The 25299-nt window shown below is 41.2% G+C and overlaps 1 protein-coding gene across 16 annotated transcripts in view; it reads left to right on the top strand.

The window, feature by feature from the left end:
• Window positions 1–25299, top strand: part of Itpr1 (inositol 1,4,5-trisphosphate receptor type 1) — a 380520-nt gene that overhangs the window by 243454 nt on the left and 111767 nt on the right. For 7 of the 16 annotated variants that reach the window (XM_045134263.1, XM_045134260.1, XM_045134259.1 and 4 more), the window contains 5 exons: window positions 4173–4205; window positions 13639–13674; window positions 14809–14859; window positions 20489–20621; window positions 23421–23611. In XM_045134263.1, the coding sequence (XP_044990198.1) occupies window positions 4173–4205; window positions 13639–13674; window positions 14809–14859; window positions 20489–20621; window positions 23421–23611 (444 nt within the window). The remainder of the gene's footprint in view (window positions 1–4172; window positions 4206–13638; window positions 13675–14808; window positions 14860–20488; window positions 20622–23420; window positions 23612–25299) is intronic. The other 9 variants (XM_045134267.1, XM_045134266.1, XM_045134265.1 and 6 more) reach the window with 2 other exon arrangements.

Raw genomic sequence — 25299 nt, 5'->3', positions numbered from 1 at the left:
AGTCACCAGACTCTTACATATCCCTCTACATGTTTATACTTTATAATTTAAAAGTGAATAAATGTTGACTTACTCAGCAGTGGTGTTGTGGAGAAAATCTGATAGCCAACACACTGTAAGTATAAATAATAAAATAGTAAAATGATTATAATAATACAAAATAAATGTAAATAAAGAGCCCTAGTCCAGGTGAGAAATGGTGAGAGGGCCTGATCATACACACATGTTCCTAGATCTCTAGGTAGGTTTTGATCTTTAGATCAAAGGGGAAAGGATAAGAGAGAAGTGGAGTGCAGCCCAGGGTGGGAGGTGTGGAGTGCTCGAGGATGCAGGAAGACTGATCAAGTTCAGATATATGGCAATCCCATGAAAGTAAATGATGACCAAGGTTTAGAATTGCTTCTTGGACATTGGTTCAAATCCCTTTGCAGCTGGTGAAGAAATTAGTCACACCTAAGCATAGAGGCTATAGGGAAAGATGACATTTCATTCCAGACTGCTTGGCACTGTCGTACCCCTTCCTGAAAATGAAAAAAACCTTCCTTAGTTTCATGGCACTTCCTATAAGGATGGGAAGTGCCATGAAACTAAGGAAGGCACTGCAGAAACCTGTGTTAAGTCAGCAACGCCTCAAACCTGCAGCACAAACTTGGAACTTCTGGCCTCATGTTCTCTTTGAAATGCTGCTTAATTTTATTAATGAAGCTTCAGAATAGAGGTGGAGGGCAGAAAATTTTGTTGTTTCCCCTGTCTGGCATTTGGTATGAACTTTGTTTTGCCAAGGCTTTTTGGTGGCATATTTCATGGTTACTGCATGTTACTGTTTCACTAAAGAAAGTTGGCACATCAGGCAGGCCACGTTTTTCAAAGGTGGAGGAAACTCAGAGCCAAAGAACTAACCTTTCTCAAGGAAGCCAGTTGGCTTGCATTGATAAAATCAATGAAGTATCCCTTGGCCTGGAGCTGAGGTCATTTCCCTCCTCCCATCTCAGCTTTCCCATTAGTCACCTCTTGCATGGAACTTGTCTCATGACTGTCACCTTCCTGGGGGTGTGCAGGGCTGTCCTTCGCTGCCCCATCACGAGCCTCCACGGCCATGGAATTAGAGCTGGAAGGGGCCTCTGGCTTCCCCTCATCAGCCCTCCCCTGAGCATGAGACACTGGGCTGGGGTGAAATAACTGCCTGAGGTCACATGGAGAGTCTATAATGGGGTCAAGATTAGAACTCCAGTCTCCTGACCTCAGTAGAAGACTCTTTACAGCCTCCCTTGAATGGCATGTCCTCTGGTGCAGGCCGTTTTCCTGTCTAAGCTGCCTTTCTCAGGGGTATTGAGGCTTTGGCTGCCTTTGCTCATTTCTTTGATTCAGCCTCAAAACCTTTTCACTGACAAGGTTGAAACTGTTGTTTATTCTGCTGAAAATCACTGGCATGCTTATGTAGAGCTACTTTCATAAAGAAAAACATGCTACTAACAACTTCCACTCATATTTCAAACAGACTAAAACATACCCGAATCTTGCTAAAGCTGGCATACGTTTTTATGGCCCAACATACCTGCCATGTCCTAGGGTGTGTTGTAGGCGACAGTAACATTTACTGATCTCTTGTTATGTGTAGCCTCTGCTCTTAGCCCATCTCCTGCATCTCAGACAAGCCTCAGAGATAGAGATTACCGATGTTGCTATCCATTTTTATACTCACAGGAGAAGGCATAGATTCACAGAGGTTCAGAAAGTTGCCTAAAATCAACAGCTACTAATACAAACTTAAACCCTGAACCCAAACTCCAGGTACTGGATTTTTACCACTTCATCATAAGTGAACAGATGGACCACTTGTGAGTGTTTTGAAATCCACGCTCAGTCTTAAGTTTTCATTATGTTACATGATTACTACATAAGTGACAAGAGCAGTGGCCCAAAGATTTCTCATTCAATTAAAATGAGTCTCCAATTGATGGCAAATAACTTTATAAATTATAGTTATGTCAGAACTATGAAAACCTATGGGTTTGATCATCTCACATACAAGGAGTCTTATTAGTGAGTAATAAGTGGTTGGTCTACTGCCCCCAAGAAAGGACAGTCCAAGAAATGCTAAAGATGATGAAGGTCAGGATTGGTTGAAGATTGTCATAAGATTTGGGTCATAATTGTTGTTAAAATAATAAAATACCAGAAGGAGGCTATATTATAAAGAAGAATGGTTGGGCTTCATAGGCAGCTTAGTGGTTGAGTGCTTCTCTAGCATGCAGAAGGTCCTAGGTTCACCCCCAGTACAGGGAGATAAAGAGGGAGAGGAAGGAAAGGAAAGGGAAAAGGAAAAGGAAGAAAGATGAGCCCGAGTAGCAGTGAGAAATCACAGTCTGAAACAGGAAGCCCAAGGGAGAGTCAAGGGTCTGGCTTGCCTTTACAACAACTCAGCTCTCAAAAGAGCTAACCCCAACCTGGGCATGGTGCCTCATGCCTGCAGTCCCAGCATTGTGGAAAGGCTAGGAAAGGCGGATTGCTAAGAGTTTGAGTCTACCATAGGCTATACAGTGAGTTCTGGACCCACCCTGGGATACAGTGTCAGACAGACAAAGTGAGTTCCAACTCCCAACAGAAACTATTCTAGCTTCTTCCAAGGCAGCACTTGTACTCTCACGAGGGCTCTACCTCCCAGCATGTCAACACTGAGGTCCAGCCTCCCCACATACTCGAATCCTGTATAAACTGTTGCAGTCACTTAAGAACTAAACAGGCATCCTCATCTTTTGTGACTCTCAGGTGCACAGAACTGGCAGTGCATATTCTTCTAAGTGTCACATACCAATAAAGAAATGTTAACTGTAATACCATGAAAATGGTGTCGGAAATCATCTTGGCATGGTGCTTCTAGTCTCTTTCTTTCCTCTGGATTCAGATGGGTCAAGTCCTAGAGAATCTCAGTGCCTCACAAATACTCTGTACATGAAATGCCCCCAAAGTCTGCTTTTAACCTGAAGTAAAGTTTGTCCATGTGTAAAGGGGAAAAAAGCTCCCATAGCTAAACATACTAAAAATTGCTGTGAATCTCTCTATAAATCATAGTTAACTGTTAAGCTCTCTGGCCCTGTTTGAAAAAGTTCATATTCACCCTGCATATTGACTACTCTAATGTACTGTTGGTTCATTATTATTGTTGTTGTTGTTGTTTATTATTACTACCACTACTGTTATTAATAGCTGTTCTTGGTTTAAGTTACTAGTAAAAGAACTTTGGAAAGAAATTCAGAGGCCAAAAATTAATATGAAAGGATATCTCAAAACTTACTTGGAATTGTATTTTCTCTTCCAAACAGTAATCAATCACTGTTTCAGTGCTGGAGGGTGTGGGGCCTCAGATGATGCTGGGGTTTGCAGTTGCATACAAATTATGAGTCCTCTATTAACTACCAAAGTTTCTTGGTTCTAGGTGCATAAAGCATTAGCATTTCTATCCAGCAGTGTTTCTGAGCTAAATGTGGGGATCACCCACCGCTCCTTAAGTGACAGGAATTGGGAGAGTTCTCTTAGGATTTGTAATTCCCTTGGAGTGGATGCTAATAAAACCCATGTCACTAATGGCACTTGAGTGGCACTGATGATCCTGGGGCAAATAGGCTCTCGCAGAGGTTGGTGCTCTCTGGCTTGGGGCGTGTTGTTCTCATTACCACCTGACCTGATCTGATGGAGTCCAACCATGTGTGGGGCTCCTGATCCCCAGTGAATTTGTTCATTGAGTCTTGAGAAAGAACTTTCTTGTTGAATGAGGTAATCCTACTCTAATACTTTACCCTATTCTTTTCTACTTGCCTTTGAAAAACATAGCTTGGGTAATTGGCCTTTGACTCGACTCAATTCAAGTTCTCATGTGTGTAAGACAATACAAGGCTGTCTGCATACCTGGCTAATGGACATGTGAGGTTTGATGCCTGGCATGCACATAAAACATGACACATGCTGCCTGTTTTGTTCCAGAGCAGATGTAATTCCATGCTGTGGCAGTGTCCATAATGCCCACACCTCTTAAGTTGGTCACCATCTAACAATACCTTATGACATATTGAGCCCTAAGAATTTCTGGCAAATTTCTAATGCTTACTCTGCTTGCATTTCCTTTCCTAACATATCTTTCTTTTTCTCCCCCCTCCCCTTTTTTTCTTTTCCAGCAAATTTCCATTGATGAATTGGATAATGCAGAGGTTCTAATTTTGTTGGGTTTTTTGTTTGTTTTTAATGTCCTGTGGTGGCATTTTCATGGCAGTCTTCAGTTAGCCCAGTGCTTTGTGCTCTGGTCTCCGGAGGAGCATGTCACTGTTGTAGTGTGCTTTCTGGGAGTGAGTGAAACCTGTGTCTTGTCTCTATTGGCATTTCCCATGAGGATCTTGACCATTTGTCCTTGGAGATCCCACCTGAGTCCAGATGAAGACTTTCTAAGCTGCAATAAGATTTCAGTCATTCCCTATCTAGAATCTTAACTTAATTTGTGGTTGACCCTGGCCATTAACTTGATTTAGAAACTTAGTGTTGGTGTTTACACAAACCTTTGTTGTGTAAAACATATGACCCAAAGAGAGAATCACACTGGTTTAGTTGGAAAATTGCTAAAAAAAAAAAAAAAAAAATTCAAAACCTACATCGTTCCCTCGGTCTGTGTGGTGAAAAGTATTGCCTGTGAGGGTGTCGCATAAACATTTTCTTTTTTTTTTTTTTAATTTATTTACTTGAGAGCGACAGACACAGAGAAAGACAGATAGAGGGAGAGGGAGAGAATGGGTGCGCCAGGGCTTCCAGCCTCTGCAAACGAACTCCAGACGCGTGCGCCCCCTTGTGCATCTGGCTAACGTGGGACCTGGGGAACCGAGCCTCGAACCGGGGTCCTTAGGCTTCACAGGCAAGCGCTTAACTGCTAAGCCATCTCTCCAGCCCGTCGCATAAACATTTTCAAAAGGCAGTGTGAATCTCGAGTTTCTAGTTCTTTTCTCTCCTAAGATTAAGAATACAGTATATCCATGACTTACCCAAGAACTACCTGTAGATCCAGAAATTAAGATGGGAACCAGTGACTTCTGTTGTGATACATCAAGTAAGTCGTACCTAACCAAAGCTGCTCTGGATTCATGTGTAAATAGCTGTTTTGTTCAGAATTTGGAGTCTTCTTACCTACTTTTTGTTCTGAGCACTTTCTCAACACCCTTCTATCTTGCTTTTGGGTTTATTTATGTGACTGGTAAATGGTACTAGAAAAAAAGTAATCTGGGAAGTTACTGTGTATAGTTAGGAAGGTTTCATTGATGAAAAAATTGAGTACTCTAGGATAGAATTTTATTTGACTTTTTAAATCATTTATTTCCTGGTCTGCATTAGAAGCCTGTGCCTTCTTTTGGCAGGCCTGTTAATACTTTTTCTCTGGATGCAACAGCACTACCAGATTTGAACTTGTTATCTACTGTCAAGTCGGTTAATATACCGTGGTTGAGACCTGCAATAGATGGTTCAAGTTGGAACCACAAACTTAAAGCTGAAAGCAACACAAGTGGTTATGAATTTTGTCTAGCTGCTTCATGTATGGCTCTCAGAGGGGTAGATGGCTAGTCTTATCTAGATAGCTAGAGCATGGTTAAAGTGGGTATTAGTCACAGGTGGCTTGGTGTACATCGTGAATTCCATTAGCACAGTTGTCCTTATTTTAATCAGACATGAACAAGTTCATATTTCATTCAGACCTGTCTTCTGGGATGAATAGAAAGGGGGAACATGGAGTACAGCAGCTTAATTAATTGCCTTTATTATAGTGATTTTCCTCCTTGTATCCTGCTTAGCTTTCCTACTTCTGAGTTATTTGTATACCAGAAAAAAAAAATCCTGGGATGCATTTGTATGTTGACATCTTCAATATTCCTTTTCAACCTAGAGATATAAATGCCTCACTGATGTACATTTCTCCCCCTGAACTATTGAGGTTGAGTTTCTGTTTGCTTAGGTACAAATTAAGTCAGGGAAGGAAATCCCTCCCTCATCAGTATCTGGAGTGTTATTAATATGCTGTTTTGCACCATAGTAATCAGTTGATGTGTTTGCTTGCTCAAGATACAACTTGGTTCTCCTGGCTGGGAGTTTATTGCTTGCTTATGGAAAGATTCCACAGTTGGAGCAGGTGTGTTTATAATTATACTCTAGGAAATAGAATACTGTCTGTTTATAAAAGAAGAATGTTCTGGCAGGCACTTGGATTCTTTGAAAATTCCCTGAGGAAGCAACTGTGGATCCCCTTCTGCATTGTTACCCATGGCAACCACCAGAACCCTGGGACACCAACACCCTGTCACTGGTCCCTTGGCTATTGGTTCTGGCTCTCTGTGCCTAGATGACTGATTGGCCTTCATCTTTAATGCTAATTCTGGAAAATACCATGGTTCCTCCACCACCAGAAAGCATTCAGTCATGTGTGCTGGTAGACGCTGCAGCTCACAGCTGCATTTCTGCCCAAGTTTAATGAGGGTTCCTGCTGGCCAAGGACCAGGGCAAGGCTTCACACATGCACTGCAGGCCTCAGTTTCAAAACCTGAAACAGAGTAAGGCAAGTCTGGTGGATGTCCCATAATCTCCTTACTGAAGAAAGGCTGCTGCCATTTGATCATAGAGGCCAGGTTAGCGTGTTAGGAGACATGTGCAGTGAACCACTTAGAAAATGGTTCCCCCACAGAGCCATGAACCAGGGTGAAATGGGGTCAGTAGCATTAGACTCCCTACAAGAAATGTGCATGCTATGGCCTGTCCCAGCTGTCTTCTAGAATAAAATTTCACTTGACACCAAGAAAAGGAGGGCATTTGTGTTTGTGATTTTATTTCTTGGCAAGTAAAGAGGCAATCTCAGCCTTGTCCCCTGATTTGATTTTTTCCACTGAAGATGTGAGGAACAGATGGGGTGGGGTGTCAGGAAAAGGAGACTGCGTACACTGCTGTCTTGCTCCTCCTGTGTAAAGGTTGATGGATGGTTACATGTGCACACTGGGATTGGCATCTCCCAAATCAAGATATAGAATGTTTCCATCACCCCAGAAAGCTCTCTCACTGACCTGTGTTTTGCTTTAAACAGACGCCAGCTGATGCTAAAGTCTTTCACTTTTGTGACTAACTTTTGAGCACCTGTTAGGTTCACGGCATGGTGCTAAAGGCTGGAAACAACGATGCTCCAAATAGACATGGTGTCTGCCGTGCTGGAGCTTACAGTTTTGCTGGAGAGACAGCCAGTAATACAAATTAATATAACATAGCAGTTGCCCATTAAGAGGAGTGTCCGAATTCCATGGAATCATGAGAGTATGGCATATGGGGACTCCTAACTCAGACAGGTCAGGTAGCAGCTTTGGAGATCAGACACAAGTGAGAGGCTTCAAGACATGGTGGCACGAATCACTTTTTTCAACTATGAAGTGATGTGCTGTTGTGTGGAGGTGCTTGGACCTACTGCAAAAGGGGTACACTAAAGAGTGGGCCACCTAGATTTTATTTCTGTGTCCACGGCAAGGAACAGTGTGTTTAGAAGGTATGTCCTGTAATTCCATATTTACGCATTTGAGATATGGTTGTTATTACTGTCACTTGGAGCCTCTGGTGACAGCAACTTTGCTTTCCTGTACTGCACCATAAAAAAATAAAGAAAAAGAAAGACATTCCTAGTTCCACAGGATGGCTGCAGCCTGCTTTTATTGTGTCCTTAACTTCTCTCACCTTCCAGCTCCTTCTGTAATCAGAAGATGCCACATAAAAGGAACTCTGTAGAATTCAGTGTATTGAGGGGAGGGTGAGAAAATCACGAGAATTGTTAAATTTCACCTTCAGGGGGCGTTCTCATGACGTCCAACCCCAGATGGAGGTGTCCTACTTTCTCACATCGCTGTGAACTGCTGAGTTGGGTACCTGCCAACCTTCAGGCAGCAGTTACATAAGAGCTGCTTTTTTTCCTGGAATCTAGGCTCACTGCTGATGTGTGACCTTCAGCAGTAATTGCCAATAAGTGTAGCCAGGCTGTTTACTGTTGGACACTGACAACCACAGAGCGAGCACGGCTCTGAGCAGCAAGCACACAGAAGCTATTGCAGTCTGTGGAGGATTTTTTTTTTTTTCTAATGCTGACATCATTCCAGAATGTCTGAAGTTGTATAATTTACTCTTTGTATTACATTTTTAAATAGTGATCCATATTGTAGAGTTTTGATCAACTCCATCTGTAAAATATAGTAGATAAAACTATATTGTTGAAACCAAATAATTTTTAATTTCTAAAGATAAATTCAGTTAAAGGAGAATTGTATAAGTTGATGTGAAGATTCAAATAGAATTTGTAAATGATAGATAACTTTTATTTTGGTTCAGTTATCTTCAAAGCCTTCTGGCCTCTTGAAGGTTTTCAAAGGTTGGTAAAAGATGGGCCCTATCCCTTGTTTTTGCTTCCTTCCTCTAAGGTTATCAGTGGGTAACAACAACCGAGGGCTGATTTAGGAGGCCGGAAATCAATTCCTTTTGCTATACTGATATCTCCATCTGTCATATTTTTAGATATCTTGACTTGTGTTCAGCTTCTGCCAGGATGATGAATAGGGAGACTTTTTGCTTAATGAAGGAAAATTGTCCAAGCCTAGGGGACACAGAGGGCAGTGGAAAACCAAGGATGTTTGTAGGCTGTGCTGTGCGCCGGCCTGTAAAGACCACACATGAGAAAGAATAGATGGAAAGATGGACAAGTGTGGAGGAGGTTGGGTTGCAAACAACAGAAATAGATAGCAGCCCTCGAAAGTCAAAGAGTGTTTTTTTTTTTTTTTTCCAAATTAAGAATTACAAGATATCAGCCAGGCATAGTAGCACATACCTATAACCCCAGCACTTGGCATGCTGAAGTATGAGCATCACCACAAGTTCAAGGCTAGCCTAGGCTACTGAATGAGTTCCAGGATAGAGTGAGAACGTGCCTCAAATTTTTTCTAAGCATTACAAGATATTATTTCATTCATGGATATATGAAGTTTATGCTTGAGATGTTTGATACACTGTGTACTGCGAGCAAGCCCATGAGAGATGTCTTCTCTATACAAATCCCATTACTTGCTCATGTACTGCAGTTAAATTTGCTGATCACTGGCCTCATCCAGTTAGGACATTAAGGACTCAGGGACTTGTGGGGTTTTTGTTTGTTTGGTTGGTTTTGTTTTGTTTTTTTTGTTGTTGTTGTTTTTTTTTTTTTTTTTTTTTTTTTTGAGAGAGAGACAGACAGAGAATGGGCACACCAGGGCCTTTCAGCCACTATGAATGAACTCCAGATGTGTTCGTTCCATTATGGCCATGCGTGACATTGCATGCTTGTGTCACTTGTACCTGGCTATATGTGGGACCTGGAGGATTTGAACAGGAGTGCTAAGGCTTCTCAGGAAAGCACCTTAACCTCTAAGACATCTATCTCTCTAGCTCCTGTTTGAGTTTTATTGAAATGTTTACTAGCCACTTATCTCTCTCTTTTTTTTTTCCTATCAGATTAGATTTTGCTAAACTCTGAAAATACTGGGGAAGACTTCAGATCAAAGAGTTAATATAAAGAGGTAGCTTGGGACAATACCTGGTTTTCAAGTTCAAAATGGGCAACATGAAATTATTACTGATTTGGGAGACTCTACCTTGATTAAAGGTGTCAGCAGAATAGCGGCTGATGCTGGCATTAGGAAGGAGATACAAAATTGGTTACACTCAGTATTCTTCCTTCAGGTTAACAGGGAATACTCATCTTTATGGAAGATAATAATAATAACTGCCAAGAAACTCAATTCATTTGTCAAGTATTACTCTTACTTTGCTTATTATATATTTCTCTAGCTAGTCTTTGAACCTGTCTACCTTATTGATATATTTATCAAAATTGGAGCTCACTGCCATATAATCATCTTTTCCTCAAAGAGCTGTTATCACACTCCTCAGAGAAAAAGATGGTGGTATGGGCTATTGCTGATTTACCCAATTATGTTCTGGGTCTGGTCTGTTCTGTTCTTTGCCATACCTGAATCATTTTATGTCCTAGCAGGTATATTATTTAGAGAACTTGCCTTTTAGACTTCATGAAATGAAGTTTAGTAAAAATGTCCAACCATCACTTGGCACATGAACTGGAAGAATCTCAGTGAGTACTGACTCCACAAAGAGGTAAGGAAGTAGAAGCCCAGAGACAGTCATTGGTGGCCATGATGGTTTCACAGAGAATAATCACATGATACCAGTCAGTACTCTGGAATTTTTCAGTGTGGCACACAGATAGAAAGCATTAAAAATTGCCCTTCCTGGGGTAAATGGGCTTAGTGGTTAAGGCACTTGCCTGCAAAGCCGAAGGCCCCAGGTTCAATTCCCCAGGACCTATCTATGTTAGCCAGATGCACAAGGTGTCGCATGCATCTGGAGTTCATTTGCAGTAGCTGGAGGCCCTAGTATACCTATTCTCTCTCTCCCAAATAAATTTTTAAAAAATTTAAGTATTTTTAAAAACTTGCCCTTCTTGGGCTAGAGAGATGGCTTGGTGGTTAAAGGTGCTTGCTCAAAGCCTAACAGCCCAGTTTCAGTTCTCCAGTATCCACATAAAGGCAGATGCACAAAGTGGCACATGCAACTAGAGTTACTTTGCAGAGGCAAGAGTTGCTAGAGTGCCCATTATCTCTCTCTTCCCTCCCTCGGTTCCTTTTAAATATTTTTTTAAATGCCCTTCTTGGACATGAAAGTAGGAAAAGGATTAGTTGGGGAAAAGAGTTTTAATGGAGAGGGATAAGCGAGGGTATTGGGAGTGAATATGATCAAATATTTTACATACATGTATGAAATAGAAATAAATTTTTTTTAATTTTTATTAACATTTTTCATGATTATAAAATATATCCCATGGTAATTCCCTCCCTCCCCACCCCCACACTTTCCTGTTTGAAATTCCATTCTCCATCATATTACCTCCCCATTACAATCATTGTAATTACATATATACAATATCAACCTATTAAGTATCCTCCTCCCTTCCTTTCTCCACCCTTTATGTCTCCTTTTCAACTTACTGGCCTCTGCTACTAAGTATTTTCATTCTCACACAGAAGCCCAGTCATCTGTAGCTAGGATCCACATATGAGAGGGAACATGTGGCGCTTGGCTTTCTGGGCCTGGGTTACCTGACTTAGTATAATACTTTCCAGGTCCATCCATTTTTCTGCAAATTTCATAACTTCAAGAAATAAAATTTTTAAGCCAGGTGTGGTGACGCACACTTTTAATCTCAGCATTCAGGAGGCAGAGGTAGGAGGATTGGTGCAAGTTTGAGGCCACTCTGAGACTACATAGGTCAGCCTGGGCTAGATGGAGACACAACCTTGAAAATTTTTTTTAACTATTTTTCCTGGTTAGACAGTTATTTTAAAGCTTCAAACCATCCTCTGCTATCTCAGCTTTACAAGATATTTTTTCAGGGAAAAACAAGACAACTAGTTTAAACTTAATTTTTTAAACTTAATTTTTATTTTAAAAACAAGCATAGTGCTGGTGAGATGGCTTAGTGATTAAGGCACTTTCCTCTGCAGTCTAAGGACTCAAATTTGATTCCCCAGTACTCACATAAGCCAGATGCAGATGCACAAGATGGCGTTTGAAACTGGAGTTCGTTTACACTGGTTGGAGACCCTGGTTTGTCCATTCATTCTCTCTTTGCCTCTCCCTCTCCTCTCTCGAAATAATTTTTTTTTAAGAAAAAGTCAGAGAGGAGATGAAGTGTTACTGGCATCTTAAAATGTATCAGAAATTTCTGGACAGGGAGAACTGAGGCAAGTAGAGAATTCAAGCAAAAGCTTATACCAGTTCCAGGTTCACCTTTCTTATTTCTGTTAGTTTTGATTGAGATTAGCAAGGGAATAAGAGGGTAGCTGTTGGAATTCCTGGAGGAAATCCTTCCCTGTAATCCTGTTGTTCTAATCATATAGGATGAACATAGGACTATGCTGCGGGATTGCAGCCAACACACATGGGAGAAGATAATACTTTTTCCATGTCTTTCTGCTACTCTAACATTTATTTATGGGCAATGCCTTTTGTTCTGCTTTTCTTATATGTTCTTTTTTGCATTGAGGGCAAAAGAAATGTTTATACAATTTCAATGTTTTGTCTAAACTATACAGACTGAAAAAGTAGAACTAAATGCTTATTCTTGGATCCTGCTATTATTTTCATCATTTTGAAAATACATACTCCTTAGCTCTGCTGTTACTTTCCCTAACATGTCCAAGGCCTTTCTCATGTCCCTCTACACTCCTGGCAGGAGACTGTGATTCGTAGGAATTTTCTGTCCCTGGGAATAGTGCATGGGGTTCCTGTATGAAAGGTCTTCTGTCTGGAATGAGTGAGCACCCCTCACATGTCCTTCATTGTCTTTGGTGAAATAGTTTAATCCCATCTGTTTCCTTTTACCTGTTAGGAAGTGGAAGAAAGGTAAACTTTTAGGTTACATGATAACAGCATAACAACGTTCTATTAAGAGAACTTTTTCCCATCACAGGGATCAAACTTTTAGCTGAATTGATTACCCACCCCCACCCCAGCCCACCCTTGGCTCACAGCTTCAGTCTTCACAGGCTTTCAAAACTGTTCTGGCTTCATAGCCACCTTCTGGCCTGAGGAGAGGTGTGTGGCTTTGCTAGGCCCAGATCAGAGGCCAACGTCACATGGTTACACCATAAACCGTGGCTTCATTCCATGGCCCCAGACTGCACCTTGCACCATTCAGCCATGTCACGGGTGCATGACTTGGGCTAAGGGCAGCTGGAGTAGGATCTGACAATTACATCTGACATTAGTTCTGTGCTCTAAGCACGTGTCCTTCGGACAGATTCATTGCACTGTCTTCACATGGAGCTGTGTACTTTATTCTAGTCTCACCTTCTCTAAGACGCCCCCACTCCTAGTACACTTGCATGCACTCTAACCACATCTTCTTGTTTCTCCTCTGTGGGGTAGGAATTTTCAAGGTGGGGGATCTACGTGGTGTAATAGGAGGAAGTCCAAGAGACTAGTCTGTGAAGCCACCTAGGAAAATGTGAGGGTGGAACACTCCTCTACAGTGTGTCCTGAATACAGGAGCCCTACTTCCGTGCTTCAGACAAAGGGCACTGTCTTTTTAGCCTGAGCCATAACCATCCACTGCAGGGCAGTGTGAGAAGGCATAAACCTACAGGAGACTTCTCATTCCTCCCAGTGAGGAGCCTGCCCAGAATTACACCCTACTACCATCTGCCGCCTAGTCAGTTCTAGGAGTTTCCCTGAGCTTCCAACGGCACTGCTTCTAGCAAAACACTCCTGTGGAGTGGCCCTTTCTTCTTGATTAGGTATAGAGGGTTTTTTGTTTGTTTATTTTATGTCAGGCACAGGCTAGTCATCTCTTCCAGCACAACCATAGTCAGTTTAATTTAAAAGAGCAAGTGGCTGGTCACCTCAATGCCCAGAGCCCGTGTAGCAGGTGTCTTGGATTTTTGCCTCCACGTTTTGTCATTGAGTGTTGGTCCCTGAATGTCTCTGTGGCCCGTGAAATGCAGTGCTATAACTAACATACTTCATTTTACTTCCAACTAGCTGCCCCAGGCACCGGAAGCTGAGAACTCCACAGAGGTGTGTCACTCACCTATATCTGCAGTGCCAGCAAATATGGGTGCTTCTAAATTGTCATGGTTGAGTGTCTGAATTGTCGTGACAAAATGTTTGTCCTGGTAGTGGGCTTGGGAAGGAGGACTGTGTCTGACTGGGACTGATCATTACTGTTCTGGATGGGGCTTTGGTGTGGAAGGAAAGTCCCCAGAGGTGGAGCTAGGTGAAGCATCTGATCAGGTTAGAGGATGTACCTCTTGGAAACACTTCACACACCATTGTCTGTCTGGACATGTTTCATTGAAAAATTCTGGAATTGCTCAGACCTTTGTTGCACAGAATTGACTTTGGATTCTATGCAATAGTGATGTATTTTTGAAAATCTGGATATTACAGTTTTCAAAGAATCTGTTAAGGAAATGGTGGTTTCACAGTCATTCTGTTGTATCCTTTCTGGCCACCAGCCACACTTGTTAAGTGAGGGGCTAGAATTTCAGGTGCTTAAGATGAAAGAGATGCTTTGAGGGAAGTTATATTTCTAGGTGTTAACATTTCTTTCAGAAACTGTTACTAAATCATAGACATTCAAGCTAGTATGAAATTTACTTATTTGAAAGATGTCTATGTGAAATGTTAAAATGAAACACAAATGACAAAATACACAAGATGTAGTGGGGATGTTTTCTAATGATCAGTGTGTTGTGTTCTAATCAGAGCTCCTCACTGGTACTTTGATTAGAATCCTTGTCTGCTGGTGGGTTGGGGAAAGCTGTGGTCCCATGTATGTGTCTGCCTCACCGTGATGTCCTTACGCATGCACTGTTGTGTACTGCATGTATGAATCATAAGGATCTGCACAGTTAAGTCTTGCTTCACAGCCTCTTTTGGGTTAATATAACAGCACATTATATAGAACTTCCATTCATAATCTTTTCAGAAAAAAACAATAATGTTGACCAAAAAGTTATATATCTGCTCATTTGAAACAGCATAATGGGGTGGAAGTGTTAGGACAATTGTTAAGTACAACCCAAAGTAAACAAGCCCACCCTTTTGTGGAACCTTGGCTGCACATGAGCTCAAGATGTATTTGTGACTGATGCTGAAGATGGTAGTGTCCGTAGTGTTGAACTTAAAATGGAATTTCTGCATGCTTAGCAGGAGCTTGAATCAAGTCCACCCCTGAGGCAACTGGAAGACCATAAAAGGGTATGTAGTCTTGAGTCTTGCATGTTGCAAGCTAATGACTGTAACTCTTTCCTTAGCCATATACTATGTTAAAGACAGCTTTTGTTGGTATTGATGTTGTTCAAACACTGGCTCAGGACCAATCACAACCTTTTATAGACGGGAAACTGTCATTTCTACTTGTTCAGAGCTCTGTACCCAGTCCAACTCCAAGTAGGTAAGCATAGGTTCATAGCCCCTCTTTCCTGTGATGGTGTCCTCATTAGGTAGATGCTGATTTTTTTTCTTCTGTAAAAACTGATGATCTTTACAGATAAGTTAAGACAAATACAAAACTATTATGAAAGCAGAGCTGCAAAAACAGCTATTTTTTATATTTCCTTCATCCACTGCTTTATACACAAGTGCATGTGTCCTAGCAAACACGTGCACATTCTCATTTTGTGTTGATTATTCCAAGTGAACAACTTAGGTACCCTATTTGCGCTGTTTAATATGATATCTGAGCTTTTTTATGACAAGTCTTTGAACGTTACAGGCTGCTTTAAGTTCCCCACATTAGCAAGAGGTTTGTAATTTTTTCCTTTGACAAGGAAATGAACAAACACGTACATCTTTGGGTAGACTCTTAGAAGGGGAATTCCTAGATCAAAGGGTACATACTTTCCTACGGTGCTGGTTATGCGTTACCTAGTCATTTTCTAGAAGGCCATATATATGCTTGGGCATGCTGACCAGCACTGGTTTTCATGTTCCCATTTCCTGGAAAATAACCAAGGGTCTTGTACAGTTCTCTAAGCACTTAATTCATTACTATGCAAAGACTTACAATGTCCATGCATCAATTTCTGCTAATATGTACACAGAACTACTAATATTCCCTTCATCCTCATTTCATGAATTAGGAAATTGAAACTCAGAGAAACTTAACGTGTTGTCCAAGGTCACAAGATTAGGAAATGAACAGTCATTGTGAAGATTTCCATGGATTTGTGGTCATCTGTGTCCTAGTGAACATATGCCTGTGTTAAATGGGTAGCCAGGAGAACCTGGTTCTGCTCATACACCCTAGCCTCTGTCCAGTCCCACATTTCAGACATTATTTTTTCCTGTTGTCTTGATCTCATGGAGAAACCAACTTTATGATGGCCCCAGGAAGTTTGCGTTCGGCAGAATTCAGATATGTGCAGTTTTAGCCCTCACCCTCTAGTGCTCTGTGTCTCCAGCTTCACAGCTCATTGACAGGGCACCTTTGTTCAGTGTTTCCATCCTAGCCAGCCCGTAAGAATTACCCTCAGTCTACCTGGTAAAGGTGCCCAGCCATCCCTCATGCCCTAATAAGCTTCTAGCATTCAGACAACCAAAGTTCCTGTGGTGTTAGAAATAGGTACAAATATTTTGCCATGTACTTCTCTGTGCCTCAGTTTCTTCTAATAGGTCATGGCTGTGGTATCAGTCTTCATCCTTTAGGACAATTATTCTGAGCAACTAAACCACAGAACACAGTGGCTGTACTATGATTAAAGGTACTTGAATGTTGTAGTCACTTTGCTATTTGAAATGTTTAGGTGACTTTTTAGATGACACGGGTAGGAAATAAAGTATTTTAAAATTCAGGTGCTACTTTAAGTTCCGACTGAGGTGTAAGACACTCAGGCTTGCGAGAGAGATCTGGTCTGAAGTAGATGAGTTTTAAGTGGCTGGAGCTTGGGAACCCAAAAGGTTGCTTCCCTCTCCTTTGTGTGACAGTATTAACTCTTGGATGACTTGATTAACACGCAGCTGTATTCCTACATGGCCCATCAGCCACTTGACTAATTGGTAAAAGTGAAAGTGAGCAGAGTACAAGGTAGGAGCTTGTGCCCTAGGCTCCATGCCACTGATCTACCAGTTGTCATTGTTTTAACATGATACTACAAATGAAACTTTCTTTGACTTTTCCTTTTCATAGTCTTAGGTGATCATATATGTATAGAATTTCTTACCTGGTGACAAACATCTGATTTTTGTTTGCATATTCTAGGTGCAAACTAATTGGGTAGGATAAAAGGTTTTTTTTTTTTTTATAAAAAAAACCTGGTATTATTTAAAACTAAAACAGAACCAGTTGCACCAAATGTTAAGGCTGAAGCGGTGAGGTTATTAGGAAGTTACTCTTCTCCTCTCTGTAATCATGTATCTTAGCCTAGTACATGGTAAACAGCTCAACACTTTTATCAAAATGATTAAAAAGGCCTTTCTCTGCACGGTTTTTTAAAACTACACGAATGGCTCAAGGAAACAGTATTCCTTGAACCCAAGTCTTCACATCAGGGATCATATGACTTCTGTTCTCTTCCTGTCCTTTTCTGCCTGAAATCCTCAATCTTTATTCTCTGAAGAAAATTTTAGAAAGTCATTTACTATTAGGGGAAAAAATAAAAAAATCACACTTGCTGTTTTCTGTTTTTTGTTTTTTTTTTAATACACTTAAATTTGAGGGAAGGTTACAGAGGTAAGATATGCCAAAAAGCCTATAATAAGAGGGAAAAGGTTTGTGGGCTGGAATGTGACCTCTCTCCAAATAATGAGCACATTTCATGGTATTCTCTTATGAAGGAAAATGTGCCATTTGATGCATCTGTTGCTATAGTAACTCTGAGGGGTTTTCTATTGAAGAAGCAGCAGAATGGGAATGTGTGATCCCTCTGATCTTCAGTCAGGCACCCAGGCTGCTTAGACATGGACTTCCTGTTGGACCCCGTGCTCCTTTGCCTCCTGCTAGATTGATACAAGCTGACCAGAGTCTTGCTGTTTCCCTCAAAGCCATGAGGAAGAAGAAGAAAAGCAACATCCTAGAGGAGAAAACCAGACTCCTCCTGGTCCTGAGTGGCATGCATGCATGCATTTTGACTGAGTGGCTTCCATCACACTTGCTTTAACTTGACCACTCAGCCCTCTGGCCTTTCAGACTTGGTACCTCCACTAATATTTAACTTGGTGGCTACAGATCCCAAGTCTCCTCACAGCCACCTGCCTGTCAGACAACTTGCTCATGTTGCCAGAGAGAATCCAGTCAGAAGTTTCTGGACCTTTGCTAAAGGTCAGCCTTCCCTTAAACTCTATTCTTACTCACTCTAAATCTAAAACATGCTTTAAGCTGTTTTAAAAGGGAGATCAGAACTGGGGAGGTGGTTTTACTTGCAAAGCTGTGCCTAGGTTTGATTCTTGAGTACCCCCATAAAGCTGATACACAGAGAGGTGTCGCTCGTTCCCTTCCTCTTTCTTCTTTCCAAGTAAATAAATTAAAAAAGGGAGGGGGGTAGGTCCTATTTCTCATATTCAACAGAGAGCTAACCTACTCTTTCCCCATTTCTTTCTGGTAATCAATCCTTATTGAATCTCCCTTTCAAAATTACGTTCCTCCGAGGAAGTCAGCTTTTTAAAACCCCAATTTCTGGGCTGGAGAGATGGCTTAGTGGTTAGGCGCTTGCCTGTGAAGCCTAAGGACCCCGGTTCGAGGCTCGGTTCCCCAGGTCCCACGTTAGCCAGATGCACGAGGGGGCGCACGCGTCTGGAGTTCGTTTGCAGAGGCTGGAAGCCCTGGCGAGCCCATTCTCTCTCTCCCCCTCTGTCTTTCTCTCTGTGTCTGTCGCTCTTAAATAAATAAATAAAAAAATTTTTAAAAAATCTTTAAACAAATAAAACCCCAATTTCCCAGGGACTTATTTGGGGAATACATTGTGCCTGTCCTGGTGCCCAAGATGGGACATCATTCAAGATGTATCTTTCTGTTAAAATAGTTATTTTCTGAGTATGAACAAATCTTGTACTGAAATATTTTTCTCACTGGCAAGCAGTTTATTTTAAAAAACTGCTCAAAACTTTAGAAATAGCTTCTTCATTGGAAATACAGTTTAGGTGGGAAATGCATTTAATGAGCTGATAGAAAAGTGTGCAACTTCATTGAACTACGTACAGTCAGAAACATTTGTGGGTGGAATTTCTCCCATTTCCTGATCATTCATTTAAATATTAGTTTCTAGCTTCTACCACCTTCCATTCTCACCTTTACCTTATCCATCTTGTTCCTACAGACTCTGGGTAGTAGCATGAGCCTAACAGAACAGTCTAAAAACTGGTACTTGATCTGATTCTTGACAGCTGAAAGGATGCTAGGGTTTTGTGCATTTTGCCTGCCTTCCCTGGTTTCCTGCCTCACTCAGGATCACTCATCCCCTTGATCTACTCCCTCCCAAGCTGTTTTGCAAACACCCACACCCTTGAGGTCTCCAGACCTGTTCTCAGAGCTGATTAACAAACCACTTTGAATTCTACCAACTCATGTTTCAGTTCTAGGTCTCATCAAAAGAACTCTGGAGTGTGTATTTTAGAGACCTGCTAGATGACAACACCTCTGTCTGCTAGACTTTTTACTTCCCTCTCTTGATGATGTACCAGAGGAACTCCAGGCCTTACTACTTTGGCCCTGGGAAATAGTCCCAAGGAAATGCATAAAGCCTTTGACTTGCAGAAACCTACCTATTAAGGTGGTCCAGGAGTCCTTTAGTAGCATAATGGAGAGGGCGTTGGGCATCAGAACACATCCCACTAAGGTCAGCTGGCTTACTGGTGCACCCTAGCATTAAGGAACAGATGAAATTGTTTTTTTGTTTTTCTTTGAGTTAGAATAAAAAGATAATATATCGCCTGTATAGTATTCCTTTTATATTTATCTTTTTATGGAAAAGTTTAAGTATATACCAAAGGAGTTAGAAGAGTTGACAAGCTTTGTTTATCTCTGTTTCAATTAGCACCGTTCATGACTGTTCTTACCTCATTCAAACCTTTCCCTATCAACTTCACCCATATTATTTTTAAGTGAATTTTAGATATGGTGCCATTTTATCCGTGATGCTTATTTTTGATTGATAACTCCTACTAGTATATTTCCTGTAACATTACTTTGTCTTCCCCATTTAGCCCATTGATCACCTTTGTAAGAAAGGCTTGCTTTTGACTTGTTTTATTACCTTATGCTCCATTACTCTACTATCATAATATTTGCTTGGACAAGGTGTGGTGGCACATGTCTTTAATCTCAGCCCTTGGGAGGCAGAGACAGGAGAATAAAAAGTTCCTGGTCATCCTTGGCTACATAGTGAGTTCAAGGTCAGCCTGAGCTACATGAGACCCTATGTTTAAAAGAAACACCCCTAATTTATTTTTTTGTCCTTGGGAAGAAACTTTGTACTTAAATTAACATTTGTACACTGCTATGTGGAAGCTGACATGTAAAATTTGCAGTTTGTCCAAATTTTATCAGCTTAACCCAAAGGGCTTTTTGTTTGTTTTGTTATTGTTAGTTTCCCTTTTGAATTACTGTTCTGTCTTTATCACTGTGGGAGAGGGTACTTTGGATATTTAATATTCTCAATTGCCACCATATTTTTCAAGATATAAAACATGAGCTGGACCTGAGGAAATATTAAAGTTGACTTCAAAGTGTTTAAAATGCTTTCATTAGTCATTTACTTTTTCCACTGAGTGGATCTGGGCCAATTATACCTGAGTACCCCTGTAGTCTTGTAGGTTTTTTAAAATTTAAATATTAGTTACTCAATTATTCTTTAAATTTGGAATCTGATTTCATTATCCTATTTGAATTAAGGGTGAGGCACTCAGACAAATTTTGGTCAACCGTTACTATGGAAACATCAGACCCTCAGGAAGAAGAGAGAGCCTTACCAGCTTTGGCAATGGCCCACTGTCACCAGGAGGACCCAGCAAACCTGGAGGAGGAGGTAGGTTGCATGCTGTGCCAATACTAAGTGTCTTATGTGAATGAAACCTATCAACTGATAGCTGTATGCTTAACAATTTGAACCATAAATGAACTTGTGTTGTAATTTGTATTTTCTAGCAACATGCTTTGCCTTTGACCATCCATCAGTTTGATGTGTGAACATATTCCCTAAACAATAACATTTGCTTATGATTATATGTTGGGTTAGCCTTTTGCCTATCTTTCCCAAATAGTGACCCCCTCAATAGTATCTGAATGGCTTAAAGAACTAGATTTTGTTGTAAATTTTCCTGTGCTCATTAGGACTTGTGGTTTCCCATAAAATGATGTGGATAGAGGCAACCAGTTGCTGGAAGCTGTCATTTTGTACCTTTCCCAAACAGCCTCAGTTCTTCATTTCGTTGTCCACATTACCATTACGTGGCAGACATAGTCCTTATCTCTGTGTGAGGGACCGAAACTGATTGGTGGTTGATTTTTAACTTGAACTAGGCATATCTGATTTTAATGCCTGTGCTGTGTGCATCAATACCTCATGGAGTAGACTGAAAAAAGGTGCTTCAAAAGAAGTTGATCCAAATTATTTTATACACAGTAACACATACATGTTGTAAAAATTATTGAAGTTTGTGTAAGACCTTACTGAGTTTGGGTTTGGGAACTGATAGCTCAGTGATCAAAGTACAAATGTGAGTAGTCTGATGCTTTGTCTGGTTCTGGGGATGGTAGGGGAGTGTCAGGTCCTGAGTGGGTGCCTGGTCTTGTTCGGGTGGTGGTAGGGGAGTTTTAGATCCTGGGTGGGTGCCTGGTCTTGTTCTGGTGAAGGTAGGGGAGTTTCATGTCCTGGGTTCAGCCTTGTCTTGTACTAGTGATGGAAAGGGAGTGTTAGGTCATTGGCAGATATAATAGGGTAGGTTTCTTCAGATCTTTGGAGGTTTCCATTCATAGCATAAAAATCCTAGTGTTTAGGAAAAGTATCCCAGCTGTTTCTAGGGAGGGTATTTGCTTTTAAAACCAGATGAAAATCTAAGGTGGATTTGTGCAGTTTCTAGAGCTGTGCAGACATCAGTGACTATGCAGTTCATAGATGTCTCAGAGAGCAAGGAATTCAGCTTTTCAGACTCCAGCATTCTATTTTTTGGAGGCAAGCCCAACATACTGGCCTTTTTTTATGAGAGAGAGAGAGATAGAAAGAAATGGTGCGGCAGGGCCTCCAGCCACTGCAGTAGAACTCCAGATGTGTGCACCACCTTGTGCGTAGGTGTGACCTTGCATGCTTGTGTGACAATGTGTGTCTCACTTATGTGGGATCTGAAGAGTTGAACATGGGTCCTTAGGCTTTGCAGGCAAGTGCCTTAACCACTAAGCCCAAATCCAACATTCTTATGTAGACACTACTCATGCAATGACTCATAGGTATTTCTCTATACTTTTCAAAGGTGGGTTGTTAATAGATATGTAAGATCATTGGGAGACATCATGAGAGGGAAATACTTCAAGACAGAGTGTCTTTAAGAAGCTTTAACAGACACATGCAGCTCAGTTGATGTGATGCACATATAAGGTTCCACAGTCAAGGCCATGCAGCAGAAAGGAGGTGGCATTTGATGTAAGCTCTTCAGGGAAGGACTGATAGATTTTTTTTTGCCTTCTGAAATTGATCAGCCCATTTCTCTGTCTCTAATGTTTCCATTATTGCCAATGATAATACAAGGCATATTCTTGAAAATGTACTTTTCTAAAAGTCCATCCTACTTAAAGCACTCTTCTTAAGTATATATATCTTGTCTGAATCACTATAGAGATGGAGATTCAGTTTCTTTTGTTCACTCCCCTATGCCCAGCACTTTGAGTAAGTATTTGTTGGATGAATGAATGAGTTAAATTCTGGGAAAGGGTAAGTTTGTTAGAAAGAGGGCTAATTGTGATTGTTTTAGATAATGCTTTCTTAGGAGTAGTCTAGCTGTTTTGGTTTGGTTTGTCTCTTTTTTAACTTTGCTTTATTGACAAGTTCCATAATTATAGGCAATAAACCATAATTCCCTTCCTCCCCCCCACTTTCCCCTTCACAAATCAGCTCTCCATTATATTCCCCTCCCCATCTCAATCAGTCTCTTTTATTTTGATATCATATTCTTTTCCTATTATGAGGATCCTATATAGGTAGTACTAGATATTGTGAGGTCATGGATATCCAGGCCATTTTGTCTCTGGAAGACTGTATTGTCAGCATTTCTATCCTTTGTTTGCCTCTTGCGTTCTTTACACCACCTCTTCCACAATGGACCCTGAGCCTTGGAGGGTGTGATAGAGATGTTTCAGTGCTGAATATTCCCCTGTCCCTTCTCAGCACTGTGGTGCCTTTGAGTAATCCCAGAGGTCACCACCATCTGGAAAGAGAAGCTTCTCTAACCTATAGTGAGAGTAGCATTAATATGTGGGTATGAACATTAAGAAAAGTGCTTACTGGGCACTTTGCGTGAGCATAGTCTATGTGGTTCTCTCTTAAACCATGTCCTGATAATTCTGCTTCAAGTCACTATATTTTAATTTAAGAGAGTCTTCACTAGGTGGTTTTGGGTCACTTGATGAAGATTTATTAGTTTTCCCTTCATCTTGTATGCCTGAGTTCAGCACCACCTCTGCAACATACACACCTTCATCTCCCCATGTTCATAATCAGCACTCTGCAGATGGGGTTCTTGAGAGGGTTAAGAGAGAGAATGCAGGCAAAGCTTTAAGTGCTAATTGCTCTGTCCTCCCTGTGCTTAATAAGTGCAATGGTCTGTCTTCCTAGGGGGAGGCTCGGGATCCAGCTCCATGAGCAGGGGTGAGATGAGCCTCGCCGAGGTTCAGTGTCACCTGGACAAGGAGGGGGCCTCCAATCTGGTCATCGACCTCATAATGAACGCGTCCAGTGACCGAGTATTCCACGAAAGCATTCTCCTGGCCATTGCTCTTCTGGAAGGAGGGAACACCACCATCCAGGTAGGAAGACAACTCGGCAGCTGCTATGACATCTTTGTTCTTGGAGCCAAGTCCCCGTAGGTGCTAAGGCTTCATATGAGGGCCTCATACAGTGACCACTCAGTCACTTCTGGCATGGTTCCAAAATACAAGTTGCACTTGAAAACCGAGACTAGATAAGGCTACTGGCCCAGGGTCCATAATGTGTTTCATGTGAGTGGCTAAAAAGGAAGTCTTACAGCTTCTATCCCATAACCTAGAGGAACTCATCTTCAGATGATCAGAAGGTTTTGGGCTGTGTGTGCTCATTGAAGAGTTAAATGTTTTTCTGCGTATTCTCCAGCTATTATTGTTTACTATACTTTCTCTGCCTTTTAGCTGAATATTTTATAAGCACAAGGCATTTTGAATTCATATGAACTAATAATGAAAACCCAGAGTAGGTTAGTCAGAGTTGAACAAATAATATGTTTGTTAGATGTGGTATTTATTTTAAAGTAATATCAAAAACTAGAATATTGGTAGATGTCCTTGAAGAGACCATTTCAAAGAATTTGAATAAAAGCTGGGTTTGATGGTGCACACCTTTAATCCCACCCCTTGGGAGGCCGAGGTAGAAGGATTTCTGTGAGTTCAAGGCCAGCCTGAGAGTACATATGAATTCCAGGTCAGCCTGGGCTAGAGTGAGACCCTACCTTGAGAAACAAAACAAATAAACAAACAAAAAAAAGATTTTGAACAATACATGGACAGTACAACTTTTTTTCTTTCTGAGATGGGATCTTGGTTTTGCTATTTCATACATTCTCCTTGCCTTAGCTTCCCACTGAGATGGATTATATTTGTTCATCAGTTGATTGGTTGCAAAAGAGAGAGTGAGTCTCAGTATGAAGCTGGCACTGACCTGGAATTTACTAGACTGGCCTCAAACCTGTAGCGATCCTCCTGCCTCTGCCTCCTATAATTATGTGTAATTATACACATATGTATATTCATGCTTTTCTCTCTGTGAGCTTACTGAATAAAGATTTCCTTGGATACGTATGTGTGTGTGTGTGTGTGTGTGTGTGTGTGTGTGTGTGTGTGTGTACATGAGCACATATGCATTTTGATCAAGGCTTTGTTAAGATACAACTCACCTAATGTAAGGTTTGTCTTTATTCATGTATTGGGTCTGACATACACTTGGCCTTAAACGTATATTCAGAATCTGGATTATTAAAGCTTTGGCTCTTTGTGAAATGAGAAAAGGGTGTTTCTTCCTAAAGGTAGATGTGGCTCTGGCCAGGACACCTGGCTTAATAAGTGTAGCGCAGGTCAGGTTTCAGCCTCTGCTGCCTCTTCCAGCCTGGATCTCTGTGCCTGCACAACTGACTGTGGTGGTCTTTCTTTTTTGCTGTCCAACCCCCACTTGCCATCCCCACACTTTTGAAGTTTCTTATTTTGCATTGAGATTTGTGGCAATGAGTTAGTCACCCATGCCAACAGCAAAGTCTACTGCTTGTCTAAACTGTCACATGGGCATATGAGTCATGACATGTTGAGACTGTTTTCTGATTTTTGTATAACTGCGAGAATTGCTGGATCCTGGGTCCTTTTCCTTGTTGGGATGCCCCCTCCCCAACTTTTGTTCTCATGGTTTGTGGGTCCATGCATTGAGATGTAAACAGTGTCAAAATGCTGTTTGCCTTTGAACCACATGGTTTCCT

Source organism: Jaculus jaculus, chromosome 14, assembly GCF_020740685.1.
Source record: "Jaculus jaculus isolate mJacJac1 chromosome 14, mJacJac1.mat.Y.cur, whole genome shotgun sequence".
NCBI lineage: Eukaryota > Metazoa > Chordata > Mammalia > Rodentia > Dipodidae > Jaculus > Jaculus jaculus.
The sequence above is the reverse complement of the archived record's forward strand: the minus strand, read 5'-3'. Positions and strand labels throughout refer to the sequence as shown.